Below are 21043 nucleotides of genomic sequence, written 5' to 3' on the forward strand. Positions count from 1 at the left end.
TACATATTAAGACAAAATTACTAGAGTTACAGTGTATCTTCATGCTGCGTATCCTGTGTTACTGTGTATTGTTGGGAATATTGTGTATCCTCAGGTGGTTGTATTTGCTCAAAATTCAATTTCCACTTCTGGAAAAATACAGTATCTTCATTACAGAGTTATCTGGAATATTAAGGTAGTATACATAAACGTGCCTGATACAGAGAGGGCGTAGGAAAGAGCCATCTTAAACCAGTTCCCAGTTAAAAAACAAGCAGACTATTAACTGGGCATGGTGGCACTGCCTATAATTCCAGCACTCAGGAGGCTGAGGCAGGAGGATCACTGCAAATTTGAGGTCAGCCTGGCCTACACAATGAGTCCACACCAGCCTGGACTACACAGTAAGACAATGTCTCAAAAAATTAATTAATTAATTAATTATAAAACAAGCAGACCATGGAGAAAGGGTTATCTTTATTTGGATTGCAAAGTATAAATATGAACCAGGTTTGGAAATACAGGTTGTAACAGTTCAAAAATGGTACCAAAAACTTCCAGAAAAGATCGTGACAACATTCCTTGGTAGTTTTGGTGATGGGGTGGGGTTACCCACAAGTTCCCCCCACTTCTAATTTTTTCCTTAGCAATTGGGAATTAACCAACTATCACGAACAGTTAACTCCCTCTTCCTCCTCAGCAATTTTCTGTGCTAACACCTTCTCCAGACTGTCCTCTGCTGCACTGACCCCTGCACGGAGTAGCACCAGAAGAATGGCAGGAGTGAGAGAAATGTCTTGACACAAGGGAGAATGGGCACCCACTCTGTGGGTGGGTGGGGAAGGGGGTATCAGAAAAGCTACAGGCATGGATGCCCAACCTCTTCTGAGATTTGGCAGGGAGAAGACACAGGGAAACACTGATATCTGTTAGACTGTGACATCAGCACCTTTGGCTTTAAAAACACAAATGGTAGACAAAATTGCCTAGGCAAGACTGCAGTCCAACTCATAGAGTGGCTCTGACCAAGTTAACTCCTACATCCCAACCATCAGAACTCTCCCTGGGGGACTCTGATCCTGGGGGATCTTCAGAAATAAATGGGTCACAGAACCCTCTCAGATTTGCCACAGGGGAGTGTGGCATTGAGCCAGATGATGGGGATGTGAGGGAGGCCAGTATATCACCAAAGTAACAGTCTAGGCACTTGAAATATTATTGTTAGATTGTTAAAAACTAAATAAATTAACATACATAGAATAAAATAAATATATAATTTAAGAGGCATTTTACAAACAAACAAACAACAACAAAAAATAGTTGTTATTTTTTTCATCTTGGTAGAAGTCCCAAAATTCAGAGTTCTCAGGCTTGTGGTATTTCACAGTTAGCTCATCAAATCCAGCGCTGGAGGGTCCAAGTAACAGATCCCTTGGTGGCTACATGAGTACGTGGCTTCTCAGCCTTTGTTGCTTTCTTCCAGTCCACAAATCTTTCCTTCTTTTTTCTCTCTTCCTTTTGCATTTTTAGGCAAAGCGCATATGGAATTTAACTGGTATTTTAATCCAGAAGGTAAGTATTTAAATATTTTTTTAAATTGATGGAGGAATAGGTTTGGTGGGAGAAAATCAGGAGGTCCTGAAGATCCCCTCCCACTTTCACCTTCCTTGGATCCAGATCCCATTGGACATATTCTGTTTGGCACTTGAAGGTTCTGGTATTTTGGCAAAGCAATTATGGGAGGCCCAATCAAGATTCACTGGAGGTGAAGAAGTCTTCGTGGCTACTTGTGAAGTCCTTTCCTTCTACAGAGGTGGCAAGCAACCTGCGCCTTCTCAGAGGTAGCTGTCCTCCGCTGATTCCTAAAGCATAAGAGGAAAGCATGTAAAACTGGGTCCAGTTTAAGGAGTCTTAGGTGCTTCTGAGTTCACTCTTAAGAAGTGGAAAGATTATCTAGAAAAAGGAGGGAGAACAATGAGCTAACCACAGAAGAAGCTGTCCTCTCAGGTATCTAACAGCTTTCACCCTAACTGGATATGATACACCCGCACTGTTTTTGAAAATAACTCTGCAATTGGCCGCCTACTCTCAGCCCAGTGGTAAGGGCAGAATTCAGCATTCATTGAAAGAGATCCAAGATCCACTCATGCCTTGGCCCCTTGGTGTTACCAGGGGGCAAAGGATGAACCATTACCTTGAGCAAAGGTCTTTCTCAGTGGGAATTAGTCATGCCCAACTTCACTTTCTCTTCATTTTCCACATCATAACCTCCTCTCCTATGGTACCTGAGAAAGAGAAGTTTTGTGAGCAAGCCCTGCTGCGAAGATAAAGTAGAGGGCCTGGAACAGGTCTTTCCAAAGAACTCTGCCAAGATGGCTCCCGTCATTACATGGAAAAGCCAAAGGGAATGACAAAGACTTCAGCTTCCCTGAGAAATGTATGAATCTAATATTAAGCTATCTTTGTTTGTTTTGTTTTTTGAGACAGGGTCTCACTATGTCATCCAGACTGGCCTTGAACTTGACATGATCTTCCTGGCTTAGCCTCCCAAATGCTGAGATTTCAGGTGTGCATCACCATGCCCATCATAAACAGCTTTTACATCATGAATTTGATCATCGTGACATCCTATGAGGCAAAGGGACAGAGTGTCCAATCACTGACAGGTTATATTTCTCAGAAAGACAGGTAAATTGTTTTGGGTTTCCCTCACTGAGTAAAATTGCTTGAAAACAGACATAGGTTGCATAATAGTTCTTCCCAACCCAGGACATACCTGGACAGGAGTTCCAAAAGCCTCACAATCAAAAGAATATACCAATAGTGCCACCATGGCTTCATTGATCAACCATACATTAACGCCATCAAAGAACAGAGCCAGGCGAGAGAAATGTATGAAGAGGTGACGCCACAAATGTGAGGGGCAGAATCTTCTATGGCAGTGGTAGCAAACCTAATGAATGTGTGCTATTTGTTTTTCTTTTAAGACAAAAGATGTTAATGTATGCACTGTTTTTTCTAAACTAAAAGCTTAGTATTATTCAGGTTTAATTGCAGTGTTGGCACTTTGGGTTTGAGTTGCAGTTTGGGCACTCATCTCTAAAAGGGTCACTGCCATCACTGTGCTAGCCCTGCAAGGGTTCTTTGGGCTCTAGATACTGGACTTGTGTCATGCCAGAGATGCTACGTTTGTGGAGAAGCTACACCCAGGAACAAGCTCCAGAAGTGGGAGCATGAGAAAGGGGTTCGTGTGATGTCTTGGAACACAATTTCAAAGACTTTGGAAGATCCAGGAGAAGGAGGAAGGGGAATGATTTGCAGAAATAGCCACCAGGGGCCCCCCAACACTCACCTAAACATGAGAAGTCCAACGATGACAAGCAGACAGACAGACGACAGCACCACAGCCACTACGGCCAGGATAGTGGTGTGATCATACGTATATAAGCGATTCTCCACCGGGAGGCTCAGTCCATGGCACCTCTCTCCATGGTAACCTGGGTGGCAGCTAGTTGAAGACAGAAAAAAGAAACAGGGTCCATGGTTTGCTCTCTCATCTCTTGTCTCTCTTCTCTCTCCCTCTCCCTTCCTGCCCCCACCCTGCAAAGACCCAGCTACATAAACCAAACCCTATTCGTCACCTCCTTTGAATGCTCCACAGCTTCTTTCCCTCACTCAGTAACCACCCCTCTTCACCATTCCTTCTAGCTCGCAGGCCCCAGAGTCCTGCTCCCGGTGGAGGGAAAAAGCGAGGGAGCACTTGAAGGTCGGCATATAGACACAGACCGTGTGTGGCTGATTTACCGTGTATGTGCCAAGGCGTTCTGTTTGAAACACTGAAGAGGACTTGGGCACAAGGGCTGGGTGGGTTGAGTTTAGGGGATTCAGTATCACTCCCTCTAGTGAGGCCCCTCAACATTCTGACCCAGAAATAAACCCAGCCTTGCCCATCAATGCCTCCAGCATCCAGTCACTCCCTACCACTGCCCTATTAATAGGCCCTGTTCCTTTGCCAGGAGTCCTTTTTCTCAAATTTCTTTCACTTAACTCTCGGTTCACCCTTGGTGTGAGGACCAACCTCGTAGCTGCTGGAAGCTGGGCTATCAAACCTCCTTCATCACAGGATAAAGCAAACAAACCAAGATAACATCTTCCTGCCCAGTTGCCTTGTCAGAGCGTAAAAGAATGTCAGAAACAATCTTTTGGCTCTTGTCACTCAAGAATCAAACCATGAGGCAACTGCCTCTTCTAACACAAAGCATTTCCTTGCAGCTCTTAGAAAGACTCCAAGCTGAAGAAGCATATTCACATCCTTCTTTTTATCTAAACACGCCAGAGACCCTTTGATGTAGGTGGCAGTCCCACTCTATAGAAAGGTTGAGTGGCTTCCCAAGGTCACACAACAGGACAGAAGCATGGATGAAGATTGTCTGACCCTGAGATCAGCCTGCTGCCCACTCACATCCACAAACCCACCCGCCAGCCACAGCAGGTGGTAACGCCATCAGCCTGAAGACACAGGCCACTAGCTGCTGGAGGAAGAAGCTCTGACAACTTAGTGACCTCTCTTCTGAACCAAACCTTTTCTGTGGAAGAAACTGTGCACCTGCTGCTTCATGGCAAGGAAGTCCTTCCTGCTAGCATGGTGCCAGGGATGTTACAAGGAACAGACCTGTCCAGACCTGGCAGTGGCAGAGGGGTCTCTGTCCCTGTCTCTCCCTACCCTGCCTCTCCTGGGTGCTCTAAGGGACTGCTTCACTGCAGAATAAATGTAGACCAGGCCCTCTGCCACACGGGATAGTACACAGTGCCTTGTCTACCCTCCCATGCATCTGTCCTATCAGTCTGGGTACCAGAAAGATGACCCCTAACCTGCTCAGATATGGAGGAAATTCCTAGGAGTGTCCCTGGGAAGTCACTTGTGCCCAAGGATTAGGGATAAGAGAAATTAAGTGATTTGCCAAGCTTTACAACTAAGAAGCAGCAGGGCAGATATGTGAATCCACTCTTAGCAGATTCCAATCACCTAATAGGTTCCTGAAGCTTTCAGGTCTTGCTCTCTGACTGCATTGTTATTATTATTACTATTATCATGTATTCATAATACATGATAATAATAAAAAGCTTTAATAATAAACAGCAAACATTGAAGGCTTATTATGAGTCAAGCAGTCCAAGCTAACTGCTTTACAAGAACTAGTTCATTTAATCTCACTTATTTGTTTTGGTGTGGGTGTTGAGCCCAGGGCCTCATGATTTCATAAATCTCAAAATCATCTCTGTGAAGCAGAAGTTACTATACCCATTTCATTTTATGTATTTTTTGGTTTTTTTGAGACAAGTTCTCACTCAGTGATCCTCCTGTGTTGGCTGCCCAAGTGCTGGGATTACAGGCATACACCACCATGCCCAGCCAGTTATTCCATTTATTTATGTATATATGTATGTATTTATTTATTTAGGTCTTTTTGAGACAGGATTTCACCATGAAGTCCAGGTTGGCCTTGAGCTCACTTTGTAGCCCAGGCCAGCCTCTAATTTGCAGTGCTCCTCCTGCCTCAGCCTCCTGAGTGCTCAGATTTACAGGCATGTGTCACCATACCTGGCCCTATTCTCATTTTAAAGATGAAGTAGCTGAGGTTTCACTTCCCTGCCTGGGATTCAACATAGCACTCTGGATGACTTTAGAGACTGACTATAGAGAGAAGAGCTGAAGTTGAACCAGTTTTACATTTCAAGCCCATCATTCAAGCCCCACAGGTAGTTACTCAGATGACAGAAATAAAACTTGGTCTCAGAGTCCCGAAATTCAGTTACATAATCCCTGCACCTCCACCCTGAGTCAAAAGGATAATAATGTAAACATCCTAATATTACCTACCTTCCCCTCCCTTTGCAGCTAACTCCTGGCTTCCCCAGGGAAGGAGGGAGTTGCGTACATTCCAAGCATCCCAGGGTGGGGATGAGATCGTGTGTCTTGCCCAGAGTCAGCATCCATCAAAGTAGGACACGTTCCTCCTCTCTATATCTGTGACCCATTTCAGAACTTGTATGACAACAGACACAAGAATGCTCTAAGGCCCAGACATGTCTTCTACACAAGATTTCTCTACCTCTACTGGGGAGGTAAAGGGGACACCATGTAATGGAGAAGACATAGAATACATGAGTTTCAGACCGCTTCTGCTACTATTTCTAGCCAGGCAATTTTGGGCAAGTCACGTTACCTTTCTGTGCTTTCATTTCCTTATGTAAAACACAGAAACAATAAATGCCCAACTCATAAGAATATCATGAAAAGATCAAAGAAGATATTTATGGGTGAAAGTATGTTGTAAAGGCCAGGTTTCCCATATGTATAGGCCATTCTACCATCCAACTGCAGAAGGTACTGCCCACATCCCAAGAATGAGGCACCCAAGTCAGGTGGAGCCAAAAGAATGGGGCTGGCCATTGCTTCTTGGCATATGCCATCTGTTTCTCTCCTAGCACTGGGTCCTCCCCATGCCAATGGCCCTCAGGTTTCCTCCAGCCACAGGAAACTCTGCAGTCAATTATTGGGTCAGCAGCCAGTTAAGAGCCCCAGGAAGCTACTCTTTGTGGGTAACTTTTGGCTGCTGACGCAGAAAGGTTTTCCGGTTCATGGTGGTTGCACAGAGCTGGTTTAGGAAGTAAACTAGTCACAAGCTCACCACTGCAGCTTGGACACACCCTGCTTGGCAGTTCCAGGGTCTAGAGCAAGAAGGAGCCACAAAGTGTCTCAGATGTAGGTATACAGATGTCATATTGCCCCAAACCAGGAGTTCTGTATCTTCTTGCTGCTTTATGCCCTGAATACAAAGGGCTAGAGATAGAGGGCAGTTAGACTAGACAAAAAAGTCCTGGTCCAGCCCATGAAAATCTTTCCAGGAACCTGACATAAAGACTTCAAGTCAGATTGCTATGCTCTTAGGCTAGTAAAATGTCCTCTAGAACAACTGCTCTTTATAAAATCCTACTAGAACCTTAAAAGTAAACACTGAAACTGTGAGGTAAAGGAGAGATGGCATCATGATGATCACTATCGCTATCCCTAGGACTGGAGAGGCAGCCCTGGGGACATTTACCAGGTTCTCTGAGTTTAGGTGGTCAGTTAAACCCCACTCTTCAGGAAAGCAGCTTACAAGGCTTCTCAGCCAAACAGCAGAAGCCCTACATCCAATTTGGCCCTGACAAGTTCCTGGTCTCACTCTATATTTTTTTTTCTTTTTTCTTTTTATCGGTACCGGGGATCGAACTCACGACTGCCTGCTTGCAAGGCAGGCGTTTATGCCGCTGAGCTAAATCCCCAGCCCGGTCTCACTCTATCTTGACCACACTCAGAGTAACTTACTCCACTCTGTGCTAATGATGCCATTTTACAAATTTAAGATAAACATTTCCTGCTCTATCCTAAGACATTCGGAGGGATGATATGGGGACTTTCTGTGTCTTTTTTTTTTTTCAGACAGAGTCTCATTATATTGCCCAAACTGGCCTTAAACTCTCAGGATCAAGTGATCCTCCCACTGAGGCCTGATTTGATGGATACTGGCTTGGGGCAAGACATGAAATCTCATTCCTACCCTGGGGTGCTTGGAATGTACTTAATACAGTCCTCCTTCTCTGAGGAATCCAGTAGTACATGTCACCATGCTTGGCTTCTACGCTGCTCTTAAACAACTTCCAATACCAAGTTTCTGAGAAAGATGTCATAGGAAAAGACAGATTGACTATGGGCATGGTAGGGAGATAAGTCTGCCTGCCAACTGCCAAATATAAGGTAACGCTGGTATTTGTGACTGGTCACACTTACTTACAACCTCAGCCTCTCAGGAGCTAGAGGCAGGAAGATCATAAGCTCAAAATCACAACTTAATGAGATCCTATCTCAAAATAAAGTATTTAGAAGAGATGCAGGGCAGCTAGCCTTCTGGATAGGATAGTGAGCGTCCTCAACTTTCCAGAGTGTATAGGTTACAAGTGCCCTAGACTCTGCCTGTCTGCAAGAAAGAGAGGATGTTTGCAGCCTGACGTGAGAAGTTGGCCTTAGGCACAGTGGTGACATTATGCCTACCAGGCAGCATGGCAGTGCTGTCATCCCTGAGGGACTGCCAAGGCAGCCACTTGCTGGGCTTGGCCTAGGAGAGGCTGAGGAACCCATGACCCCCCCCACCCACACTCCCACCCAGGGAAGGAGTGATGCTGCCTGACTGAGGGCTGATGCCAGTTTGGGTTTAGCCCATGAAAATCTGCCCAGGAAGCTGACATAAAGTCTTCCATTTCCTTCTAATCCTGCACAAAGGACGTGTTCTCCCAGTGACATGGCCAAAAGCCAATACCTTCCATGTCCCACCACTTGGCCCTTGTGGGGTGAGACAGAAGGGAGGAAGGCTTTCACTTTGCCCCATGACGATTCCTCTCTATACGGTCCTGACATGTCTTAAAAGCAACCCACATTGCTCACTCTTGTGCACACACACACACAAGTATTCACTCATCTGCACATGTGACCAAATATACTTTACACCTGCCTGCAGGAGCACCACTCCACCCAGGAACCTGGTGTGTTATGTTTCCTACCAGTGTCTCCCTCTGCAGTAGGACATGAGGCAGGAATGAAGGTCCTGCTTCCAGGTGTCAGCTTTCCTAGCCACACGCTTATTTCTGGGTAAGCAGGAAATGTCCTCAAGGATTAAAGAGCGTCACAACCCCATACCACAGGAAATTGCATCCTCTTTGGTGGTGCTGGAGCCTTCCGTTGACTAAAAATACTTCCCTTCCTCCCAACTTCCCCCAAGAGGTTGAGGAACAATCATGTGGCTGACGAGCATGCTGACGAGATTCCATCCTACAAAGGGTCACTTACACGCATGATGGAGCCCGGAACTCCTTCAGATATTTGCATTCTCCATGAATGCAGAAGTCCTTGTATTTCCGAAGACATGGGTCTCTCTTCTTCCCTAACCCCTTGCCTTTCTTCTTTCTTTTCCCATGCTCTTCTTTGCTTGGTGTGGCCAGAGCTTGTGGTTTAGAGGAGAAATCAACTGCAGGAGAAAGGCACCTGTTAAGCTTTTGACCTCTCAAGGGAAGATCCATCCAGTATGGTCTTTGGAAGGACTATATACCCTTTGTTTTTTTTTTTTTTTTTTTAATTTTTTTTTTTGTCTTTTTTGTTTTTTATCGGTACCAGGGATCGAACTCACGACTGCCTGCTTGCAAGGCAGGCGCTTATGCCGCTGAGCTAAATCCCCAGCCCCATATATACCCTTTGACCCTGCCTGAATGAGGTCAGAATTGTGCAAAGGTGCCTTGGCCCAGAGCCTCCAAGGACTAAAAAAAGAATGGGCAAAACTGTCAGAACTCTGAAGCTAAGGAAGGTTTAAGAACTTCATTCCAAACCAGGCATGGTAGTGCACACTTAATCCCAGCACTTGGGAGGCTGAGACAGGAATACTGCTGAGAGTTTGAGGCCAGTCTGGGCTACAAAGTGAGCTCAAAACTAGCTTGAACTGCAGAGCAAGACTGTGTCTCAAAAAACAAAACAAAAAACAAGAACAAAAACAAAAAAAATCTCATTCTAAGAATGCTTGAGTAACTACAGCTTGGATTACCAATCTCATCCTTGCCCCACTACTCAGCTCCTACTCCAACTTCTTCATTCTATGAAGTCCCCCACATCAACTTAATCCTATTTTGGCCTTCAATCAGCATCATTTCCTGATGCTGCATGCAATGACCCACTTGCAGGAAGATAGAATCACAGATAAAAATTGGTTTTGCAAAAGGCACCAGGATATTTTGGGGTGGAAGGATGCTAACATAAGAATGTTTATGTCTTCAAGTACCCTCCTCTGGGTTCCCATTAGTACTGTGGTTCCCATTGTGTCAGGGAACCACAAGTTCAAGACAGACCGTGACTCCAAAACATCTGGCTATCCCTGGTAAAGGGTTTTGCTTTTCCAACTTCAAATAAAATATTTACCCTGCTTTATGTACTTTATAATTTACCAATTTTCTCTAAGATTCATTTACATTTATCCCCAAATGTCCTGGCTATGGCTTTCTGGGATAAGGAATACAATATATACAAGGGATAGAGAGGAAAAGTAAGGAATCACCTAGAAGGAGCTGGACCTATGATAATGGTTCCCTTCTTTCCAAGCTTTAGAGGCTCAAGGAAAAAACAATCTTACCCAGACATGCATCTGGAACTGATCATAGATTATGCCCATTAGTCCTGGGATCTGACGCCAACCTCTTTACCACCTTTCCCCCAATAATAAAGAGCTGCCAAGTCCATAGCTACAGCCTGTATCTGATGAAAGGCTGAGCATAAGTAATACATTGGACTGGAGACCTAGAATTATCATGCTGGAAGTGATTTCAACAAACATCATGGCCTTTCTTCTTTTTTTTCCTCTTCCATTTTCAAGATGAAACCCTTGAGTTTGGGAAAGGCAATGACTTGCCCAGGATTATGCAGGACTGAGATTAGGTTGGTGGTCCCTAGTCTAGTCCCTGTTCCTTTTAGAGCTCAGAGGCTGAGGCAGGTAGTCAGAGGAACCCAGTGAACAGGAAAAGCAAGGCAAGAGGGCCAAGTCAATCAGAATCAGAAAAAGGAGGGAGAAATTGGCAGGATGACAGCCAGGTTCCTTCAAGGGGGAGCAGTGAGTCAGGTCCACAGAGGTATGAGGAGCAGCCATGTGGGTGGGGAGTGAGTCACAACTCTGCCCAGCCCTGGCCAGCCTAAGAGAAGAAAGCCAGGAAAATCTAGGTTTTTCAGGGCACTGGAGATCCCAAAAATCACTGGCAGAAGATGAAGCGTGGGAGCTCGAGCTCAGCTTTGGAGCAGACCTTAATTTATACAAAGCTGAGAAAGCACCTTAGGGAAGCTCCCACTTAGGAGGGAGAAAGGAAGCAGAGCAGGAGGTGGAGCTAGAACAGGTGGATATCTTTCCAACCAAATATAGTCATTCCTGGCCCACAGGGCTTAGTTCTGCTCCACCCCTGAGAATCACTGCAGGTAGCCGGGGCAGGGACTCCAGCAGGCCCTAAGTAACTGCCCTATGCCTTTGCCCAGCTACAGGAACATATGCTGGTTAGAGGGACTCAAGGGCCCCCCCCCCCCAGTCTTCTCGGGGATGCAAAGAAATCTCCAGGCTTTGAGTAATACTCAGATAGGCTACATTTCAATAGAGCCCCTGAGTAATACTCAGGCTACATTTCAATAGGACCCCAGAGCTCACCATTCATAGCCTTCTTTAGAGGTGCTGTTCTCTCATAGGGAGTAAGAGTTCCTCATCCCATTTCCCCAACTTGGGAGACAGATGTGTGGAGGGCACTAACACTGCACATTTGCTATGTGTCTGGACATCTCCACATCTGTTCTCTCTATTTTGTACTTAATAGTCACTGGATACAGGAAGTAGGACTTGCACCGATTTTCACATAAGAATCCTAGAGAAAGCATCCCAGCTATGCTTTATTCCACCACCCAGCTTACCTCAGAGGACAAGGATTGCCTGTTTCAATCTGTTTCAAAATATCCACAAGGATAGCAACCCGGCAGGTGAGATCCAAGAACAAGAAAGAGAGCTAGACCTATATTTCAAGATCTTCCACCCCCCATCAGTCTATCAGCTTTTCCTTAAGGTCTTCCAAGAATATCCGTCAACCCACAGGGGGCCCAAGAATATGAATTTCAGATCTGCTTATTCTTCAGTTGCTTATTGTGGACTAAGCATGGGGGGATCCTAGCACTCACCTTTGTACAGATTCAGATGTGACCCTTCCAAGTCCAGGACTTCCTGGGCACGGTCACCTTCCGTGGGTCGCAGCTGGTCCGCAGATCCAGCGGGAGGGTTTGGGTTTCTGGTTGCAGCCGCTAGCCCTCTCCGAAATCTCTCCACGCCCTCACCAGTCACCAACGCCGAGAGTACTGCGTTTGAGGGGAAAGGCCACATCAGACCCTCAGCCTAGATCTCGAGCCACCACGCACTGATGTGGATGCCTGCTCGCCAGTGCGCACGGGCCCCACCAAGTGGCGCGCGCCGGGGGCGCTGCAGCAACCTTTCCCATGCCCCCAGCAAGGCGCCCCCATCCCCCGCCCCCGACCTCTGAGGGCGTCAACAGCTCTGTTACCTGCAGCTAGAAAAAGCTTCAGCAGTACCGACGGCAGCAGCTTCATGGTCCCGGACCCGCAGGAGACGGCGAGGCAGCGATCACTTGGGAGGCGGTGGCTGCTGGGCGCGGGTAAGCGGAGCCAGGCGGCAAGCGCACAGGAGATTCCGCCGGGCACGGTCTGCTGCCCGCTTCTGGGTACAAGCCTGGCTGGGACCTGCGCGCAGCTCGTGGCCGCCGGGCGTCTGTCTGCTGTCTGAAGGTTCACACGTCCGCCCGAGCCCCAGCACCCCGGTCAGACCAATCAACCGCGGGAGGCGCGCGGCTCCGGGATCGACTGAGCGCTCCCAGCGAGAGGCCGGGAATAAGGCTCCCGGAGGCGCCGGAGCTCCGCCCCGCCCCGCGCCGCCCCGCCTCTCCCCCCTCCCGCGCCGGGAAGCTCGCCCGGCTCGCGGCGCCTGCCTCGCAGCCCGACTCGGCGGGCGCGGCGCGGAGGGGGCGGGAGAACCCCGCGGCGCTCACATTCTTTTGGTACCAGGCCAGGGCAGCCGCGTTCTGACTGTGGGCAGGGCTACTGACCAGCAGGTGGCGGGGAACTGTTCCTACCTTTCCCCCAACCCTGTCGCTTTGTGACTGCTGTGCTAAGCGCTCTGTTACGGGCCTGGTTCTTTGGCCCAGATCTGCTCCATACTGGGGCTTTCCACTTGTGTCGTCTTCTGAGTTCATAAGCCCATAGTTTTCCCTGTCAGCACAGAAAATAGTAAACAATTTGTTGACCGTTTAAACATTATGCACAGGAATGCCAGCAGGTCTGGTATTCTATAACCAGAGATGACCACAGAGTTGAGTTGCAGGCACTTGGTGTCAAGCCAGCGAAAGCAAAGAAAGTTAGCATTCTCTCAAACGCGGGAGTGGATTTCCTCCCTAGCCTGCTTCAGGATATTTGAACTGCGAATTGTAATTCTTCGGCTTCTAAGATGGGAGAGACAGATTCCAAATAAGTCTCATACTTGTTCTTATTTTCTTCCCCAACATAAAAAAAAAAAAAAAAAAAAGTACCCTCTCCCATTGGGAAACAGCTGACCAATCTGTATTGTTCAACAGGTTGATGTATTTCTTTCAAACTATGTATTTTTACAAGAGGCTTCTGGAGTCAATGTCCCGACTCACAAAACTGACTCTCTGTTAGTATTTCAGCTTAGGGACATGCTAGAGAGAGAGTTGTTTGACATAGGGCTGGTTGGCATTCAGAGCCCTCAAAGTGTGTGCCAGCTAGAGTACTTGCCCGGTTCCGCGGTGTGTAGGGATAAAAACAGGCCCGCTATTTATACACATTCTATCCTACTCTTTCTCCCCACCCCCACCTTTACAAGGGTCAGTCTGGCTCTGCCCTCTTGAGTACCCCAGCACCCTTTCCCAGGCATAGGTTTCCATAGCACATCGGAATCACTACAGACTTGGGTTTGAATCTTGCTGTTGCTACTTACTGTCTAATCCTAGGACAGGACAGTCAATCTTATTGAATCTCTCCACATCTCTTAAATGGGAAAATAGTGATAATAATGACTTCTTTGTAGAGAGACTTTTGAGGATTGAGTGAAGGAACGCTTATAAGGCAGAATATATTATAAGCTCACAATAAATGTGATATGTTATTGTTATTATTGTTGTTGTTGTCACTAAGCATTCAACCTTGACCACTCTGTTTCCTTGGAGATCCCTTTCCCAGCTCTCTGGGCCATGCCTGTGAAGCTCTGTGCCATACTGCAGTTGGGCTGGTTTCAGACGGAAGCTCACCTGTCACCTATTTGGCCCTTAGCCACTGTGGAAATATTCCTTTGGGTAATCGGTATCGGGCCTAGAACTTCATCTAGTGGTCACCGCCCAGGCCACACCTTCATCCTCTCTCAGCAGCTGCCTGACCACCTACTTCCCAAAAAGCAAAGCCATCTATGGGTCAGAGTCCTCTCCAGGGGAGGGCGGAGGAAGACACCTCCTGACACATGACCAAATCACCTACTTCCCCCCCCACCCCTTGTTCACACCCTGCTCTCCTGTCCCAGCCTGCTTTCTCTTCCCATGCTCTGCCCTCCTGTCTCTTCACCCCCACATCAGCCCTAGCCTCATTCATGAGCCCTAGCCTCTTTCATGGGGCAACTCCAAGTTTTCATCACACCTGGGAGCCTCACCTCAGCTAGGTTTGTGTGTCAGCCAGGTTTTACAGGAAGGGCCTGGAAAAGAAATAAAAAGACACAAAAGACTTGAATTATATTTGGGATAGTCACTTCTCTTCTCAGACCTTAACTATCCTGTGGCCAAAATAAGTCACTACTCTTGCTGGGGCAACCTCTTGACAGCTCATTTATTTCAGAATTCCTGGCCACTTTTTAGGCAATGGGAACATAACAATATATCGAAAACCTCAGGAGGCTGAGGTAGGAGGACCACCTCAAGTTCAAGCCCAACCCGAACTACAGAGCAAGACTGTGTTTCAAAATGAGCAAACAAGCAAAAACCAAATGGAAAAAAAAAAAGCACCAAATAACAAATAACAAAATAAAACAAGACGAACAGTCAGCGTTGTGCTTTCTCAGAGTTTATAGAAGGATAGCAGGCAACGTGTCATGTAAATAAACAAGGAAAATATACCCTATACTGGTAAATGCTAAGATGAAAATTAAAGTGATGTGCTATCGGATGATGCCTCTCACTGCCCCAAATTTAGATTTGATGATGGAGCAGGTGTCATGTAAACTGAGGCCTGAGTGAAAAGGAGGCACATTTGTGATCACTGTGGCAAAAGCACTGCAAGCCATGCAAGAGTGCAAAGACGGAGGCAGAAACAAATTTGGGGCATTCAAGGCATAGCCAGAAAAGGAAGGCTATGAAAGGCCACTGGGACAAGGCGAGGGCAGAGATGAGAGAATGCTACACACCAAGAAAGACCTGGATTTTGTTCTCTATCATTGCCAAAAACGAGACGTCAATAGGAAAGCACAGTTACCAAGATTCTTCCATATCCTCTGCTCCTGCTGCCCAGCTCCCAGCCACCTACACTGGTTGTCAAGTGCCGGGGACACAATCCTAAGGCCAGCAGAGTTTAGGTCAGCAACTCTGATTTCCTTGACTGTCTGTTGACCATATGAAAACTGAAGCTTGGGCACTACTGGCTGTTAGCCACCAGTGAACCAAAAGAGGGCAACTGCAGAGCAGAACCCTAGCGCCCTGCTTTTCATCCCATGTTGGGGTCCCAGACCTCTGCAAAGGCAGGCCCCAAGGAACTGGGAGTGCTGCTGGCTCACTACTAAACTGCAAAATCATTAACTTGGGAAGAGCACTTGCAAACCAGTGCATATGACCTAGAAGATGGGTGACAAGAAAGAGAATAGGACTTGGAGGAAAGCTAGCCAGGTAACTGAGATGTTTACACTTGTAAATGGGTCCCCCAACCTGGCAGTGTATCAAAATTACATGAGAATGTGGTAAAGATACAATAGAAGCCAGGTGTAGTGCATGCCTGTAATCCCAACACCACTAAGAAACTGAGGCAGGAGAATCGCAAGTCAAGCCCAATCTGGGCAATTTAGGGAGTTAGTTAGACTCTATCTCAAAACAAAAAGAAAAAATTAAGGGCTAAAGATATAGCTCAGTGTGAAAACTATGGGTTCAATCCCCAGTTCATGAAATAAGAAAGTGAGAGAGAGCAAGAGAATCCAGCTCTACCTTACTCCCCCTAAATAAAAATCTCTTAAAGTGGCGCATATGTGTGTCAGACAGGTAATTCCAGTTCAGAAGCACTGGTCTACACAGTTCATCAAGATAGTATGTTGAACATTTGGACATAATTTGTACCTCTGAAGAAGAAAAGTTGTGAGGACTGACAACTCCCATGCTCAGCATTTCACATGCTTTACCTTGCTCGATCATCCTAAAACTGAACACTGTATTTATATCACGATTCCCATTTTAAAGGATTGAGGTTAAGTGGTAACGGCCCAGAGTCACGCAGCTAGTGATATGCTTGCTCAGTTTGCATCCCTTGTTTTTATTTGGGTTTTTGCTCTTCAGCTCAACATTATCTGAGCAAATGGATGAGAAAAAGGCAGACTGCTTTCTGCTGCAGACAGTGACATAATCAGCTTTGCTGAGGTTCTGCCCTTCATCTGTCCTGAGGTGTGATGATGAGAATCTCTGACTCACTAGGAAACAGTCCGGAAGCATGATTAGGGAAAGAGAACAGGGCAGCAAGTGAAATGGGTACTCCTCGGAGTCATGCAATTGTAGGTGCAAGTTTTGGTTCTGCTGGGATTTTTTGTTTTGTTCTGGTTTTTTTTAGATTTCTAACTTTAAATATTTTACTTGATTTTTTTTATCCATAGTTTGCTCTTGAAAAATGAGGACAATACTAGTAATTATTAGTATAGGGCTTTTGTAATAATTAGATTAGATCAGATCAGGTACATAAAGTAGAATATGACATACAATACATTGTAGATACTTAATGACAGCTATTTTATGGACAATTTCATTTCTGTCTCTCTCTCTCCTTTTTTCTTTTCTTTTCAAGTGGGAGTCTGAATAAAATGCTGCTATTAGGGGCAGAGGGCAGGTGGTCCCTGCTGAGAGATGGCCATGCTTATCAAAGAAATGCGGGATCTACCAGGCCACCCAGAGTTTTGGAAATTGTACTCCAGGACTGCAATCTTGGTTCAAAGCTCAGAGAAAAGTATGTATCCTGGGGAGAGTCAATTCAGTTGCCTTCTCTTTCCACTCTGATGGGGAGACATCAATCCATCCTCTGCTGGGTTGGGCAGGAGCCTAGGGGGAGGCTTAATTGGGGGTCCCACCATTGGGTGCCTACGAATCCAGAGTTACCTAAGAATCAAGCTGGAGGTCAATGTTTTTGTTTTGTTTTGTTTTTTGAGGTCATTGTTTCTTGACCTGTCACTCTATCTGAGTCAGTGGATTCTGCAGTTTGGGCTGTGTGTCTGGTTTAGAATTTAGGTCTGGTCTTTAGAGTCCCCTTACAACTCTTTATGTTGGCTGGGGGCACTTGGAGGTATGTGCTCCACACACACAAGGGGATGGATGGGCTCTGATGTCTGCTTTGAGCCAAGGTCCATTTGAATGAGATAAAGAATGAGGCAGAAAGAGGATTTTTGTTTTTTAAATGGGGGAGGGGAGGTTTCCAAGAATCCTCTTAATTTCAGATGTCAGAGAAGGGACATTTAAAATGTGCCGAATTCCCTTCTTTTGAGTGATAAACATCTCCAGACACAGATATTTGGCCTTGACCATTCCCCAACATAGATGGTTTGCTGCCAGCAGGGAGGGAACAAATGATTCCTCCCTCATCACACAGCCATTTCACTCTCAAGCCTTAGATTCTTCACTAAAAGAATGAGGGGTTGAAACAATGGTGCTATATTTAGTCCATCATGAATTGTTTTTTGTCATGCTGCTGTCCAAAGGTTTCTTGAGACAATTTTGTGATAATCTGCAGTGCCTGATGATCCACAAGTCAGCTTCTCAGCCTACGAGTGGAAATAACAACCTATGGGGGAAGGTGACAGACTCTGAAGGAGATAGCATCTTTGAAACCCTTAGTAAAATGCAAGGTTCTAAATAAATAAGTCGATACAGATACCCCTATTAGGCAATTTTCCACTGCCTAATTTTGGAATGCAGTCACATCATGCTATGTACTGAGAGTGTGTACATTCAGTTCCCATTACAAATGCAGTCCTAGAGCTGTAATTTAACAATTATTTACATACTGTTTTATAATTTAGGATTTGATGTCTGCAAAGAAAGAGATACTGCCCCCTGGAGGATATTCTGGGAATTTGTGGGGAGACTTTTTAGTTGTCACTGGGGAGTTACTACAAGTTTGGGAGAAAGGTGGGCAGGTAAACTCAAGAACTGCCATGCGTTCCATGTTTTTTCCTATACTTTAAAAAAAAATGTCAGGGCTGGGGATTTAGCTCAGCCCCATAAACACCTGCCTTGCAAGTGTGTGGTCCTGAGTTTGATCCCCGGTACTGATAAAAAAGAAAAAGACAAAAAAAAAAAGATGTTGGAAAAAATGTCCTTTTGGACACACAAACTGGTGAAAAATTTGACTATAATTCTGTGAGCCTGGAACTATCTCTAATCACAATCCTTCTGCCTCAACCTTTTGAGTGCTGGGATTGCAGGCGTGCACCACCACGCCCCTCTCCCTAGTACTAGAAGTCTAGGTCAGAGGGGCCTCAGAAAGTCTGAGTCACAGCAATTTATAGCAGGCCCAGGTGGTTTCCTCCTGCACACCCAATTTTTTCAATACTTCATCCTCTTTCCCTTCAAAGGCCTTCACCTTTGTGAAGGGGTATGGGCACTGGAAAGATCAGAAGCAGATTCCAACTGTCAGGGCTCTCTCCCAATTTTGGCTGGATCTTGGTGGTCTGGGGTTAAGACGGGATTAGGGAAAGGTCCAAAGCTCCAGTGCACAATCTCTCTCCACATGCTGCCTTCCTATGTTGTATCCATTGCTCAGAGCAGAGGCTTTGAAGCTCAGCTCGGTCTGAGGCATCAGACTGACCCTCTATTGAGCCCTGAGTAGATTGAGACCCCAATTCTGTTTTAAACAAGATAGCTCCCTGAGACTCAGTTCCTCATTCAGAAGTGGGGATGATAGCTAACTCAAAGGGCTACTGTAAAGAACAGGGTGGTGTGGTTAGAGTTTTTCGGCACAATAAAGGAGCAGAATATAAAAGTAAAAGTGGCCTTTATTCCAAGGATGTGGAGAGGAGCCCATAACTGGGAGGGGCCTGGGTTTTCCTCTGCCTGGATATGGGGATATGGGGCATATGTAACTTTGACCAGGGGTGGTACTTAGGGAGGACATTTGTGACGCTCAAGGAACTGATTGGAATTTTCTTTGTGTGCACTGGGAAAGGAAAAAGGAAGTTGTAATAGGGAAAGGATGAAGTGACCTCTGGGTAAACATTCCAGATTTGGCCTTCCACTGCCATAACGTCCTGTAATTTATTCTAGGGAAAAACTCTTTCATTCCCGTCTTTTTATTGTTAGGAAAAGGGCGGGGTCTCACTCTCTTACTATTTCCTGCTGAAAAGGGGCACTGTACTGGGTTTCAGGAAGGTTGATGGGATGATGGTTGATGCCCATGTAGAAGCTGGTACCAGGTGTTTCAGCCAGGACAACTTCATCATTGGTGAATGCTCACATCCTAGACTGGGGAAACAAAAAGACAAGGTGCTATGAAGAGGCAGGCCACTATCATATTTAAGGACCCAGGAGAGGTAGAAGGAAAGATACCCTTGATCTAAATGTGTTGTTCCATCAGGGTCATGGTGAGGTAGAATCTAAAAAGTAAGTGTGGGGTTGGGAGGGGTGAAGTTATGAGAGGTAATATTCCCCCATCTGAAAGGGTAAAAGTTAAAAGTGTAGGTAGGTAGGGCTCGTCTTTGGTATAGGAGTTGAACTGGAAAGAATAAGAAGCATGAGAAACATAAGGCCTGATGACTGAATCATGTTTGGGAAATTATAGAGTAGGGGTGGGGTGGGGAGGGTCATGGCTGTGTCATTATAAGGGAGATAAGTGGCTAGACCCACAGGGGTCTCACTTTCACTGAACAGCTGAGGGTAGAGAGAACTAAGACAGTCGTCCTGTGGAACAGCATGAAGACAATTTTACACACGATATGGGAGTCTTTAGGAAAGACTGCCAAGAGTCCTACTGTAAAAAGAAATAATTAATAGAATGTAAGGAATTAGGAACCAAACTGGATAACCAAACATGACTTAGCCTGAGAGTTGTGGCTGTGAGGCCTTGGTGAGACAGAGATGGGTGGGAGATAGAAGGTGAGATGACCACTCAGGATGTTTAGATTCAGGGTTAGGAGGACACTGCTTAGCATGAGTGATGTGGAACCAGGAAGCAGTCCAGTGACTTTGACTGCTGTTGGGGTTACCAGGAAGAGCAGGTAGGGGCTGCTCCACCTTGGTTGCAGTCCGGTGGATTTAGACAATTTGAGATAAATTAGGTCTCCTGGGGATATGGGAGGATCTGGCTTGATCCCCTCAGAGGGCTGGGGAAGGCAGAGATCAATCAGCATGTTGTCATAACAAAGGTCAGAGCAAGGAGAGGATTGGGATGTGGTTAGCAAGAGGAGGGAGACTTTGGGGGGTAGGAAGATTGTACAGTAGGAATGGTCATCCATACATGAGTCTAAAAGGGCTTAAAACTGTAGGAGCCCAGGGAAGTGCCCCGAGCTTGGCTAAAGCTAGGGTTAGAAGTTGAGGCCAAGGTTGGTGCAGTTCTAAAATGAGTTTTGTGAAGTGTGCTTTTTGAGGCCATTTGATTTTTCTACTTTTCCTGAGGATTGTGGGTGGTATGAAATGTGTAGGCCCCAGGTGATATATAATCTTGAGAATACCTGTTGAGTGATCTGAGAAATAAAGCCTGGACCGTTATCTGACTGAATACTCTGAGGTAGACCAAACCTTGGGGTGATTTCCTGTAACAGGACTTTAATAACTATATCAGCAGTCTCCCTGGTTGTGGGAAAGGCTTCCACCCGTCCTGAAAAAGTACAAAGAAAGGTGAGAAGATATTTGAGAGTTTTGTGGTGGGGTGTGTAAAATCGACCTGCTAGTCCTGACCAGGGGTGTGTCTGCAAAACTGGTGAGTAGGAAAGGAAGGGGGTGCTATGTGTCCCTGAGGAGAGGTCCTAGCACAGAGATGACAGGTGTGAGTAATCTGAAGAATCATAGCCTTTAGAGAAGGATGTATAACTACTGGGGCTAAGAGTCTGTATGGAGCCTGTGATCCTCTACCGAAACAGTTATGTAAGTCAGTGATGGTGTCTAAGGCCTGCTGATCTGGGAGAACAAGTTTTGATCCCTGGAAAATCCATCCCTG

The 21043-nt window shown here is 46.1% G+C and overlaps 1 protein-coding gene across 2 annotated transcripts; it reads right to left on the reverse strand.

Annotated features, from left to right (window-relative positions):
• Nucleotides 1-436: 436 nt before the first annotated feature.
• On the reverse strand, nucleotides 437-12492 carry Hbegf (heparin binding EGF like growth factor). 2 transcript variants are annotated; one of them, XM_003477148.5, is made up of 6 exons: nucleotides 12142-12491; nucleotides 11765-11938; nucleotides 8867-9044; nucleotides 3332-3487; nucleotides 2174-2264; nucleotides 437-1841 (listed from the first exon to the last, which is right to left on the reverse strand). In XM_003477148.5, exons 1-5 carry the CDS (start codon nucleotides 12185-12187, stop codon nucleotides 2192-2194), a joined length of 627 nt encoding a protein of 208 aa, XP_003477196.1. In that variant the 5' UTR covers nucleotides 12188-12491; the 3' UTR covers nucleotides 437-1841; nucleotides 2174-2191. The 2 variants fall into 2 exon arrangements, with proteins under 2 accessions (XP_003477196.1, XP_012996694.1); XM_013141240.3 differs by lacking the exon at nucleotides 2174-2264 and having other exon boundaries at nucleotides 12142-12492.
• Nucleotides 12493-21043: the final 8551 nt, after the last annotated feature.

Source organism: Cavia porcellus, unplaced genomic scaffold (genome assembly GCF_034190915.1).
Source record: "Cavia porcellus strain 051 isolate PalLab524CR breed Dunkin Hartley unplaced genomic scaffold, mCavPor4.1 scaffold_21, whole genome shotgun sequence".
Lineage (NCBI taxonomy): Eukaryota > Metazoa > Chordata > Mammalia > Rodentia > Caviidae > Cavia > Cavia porcellus.

Bases quoted from the DNA above. Each gene is read 5' to 3' on its own strand.
- Hbegf (XM_013141240.3), bottom strand. From the start codon at position 12,187: ATGAAGCTGCTGCCGTCGGTACTGCTGAAGCTTTTTCTAGCTGCAG. The intron at 11,939-12,141 runs GTAACAGAGCTG...CCTCAAACGCAG, and splicing joins GAAGCTTTTTCTAGCTGCAG to TACTCTCGGCGTTGGTGACT. The intron at 9,045-11,764 runs GTGAGTGCTAGG...TTTCTCCTGCAG, and splicing joins ACATCTGAATCTGTACAAAG to TTGATTTCTCCTCTAAACCA.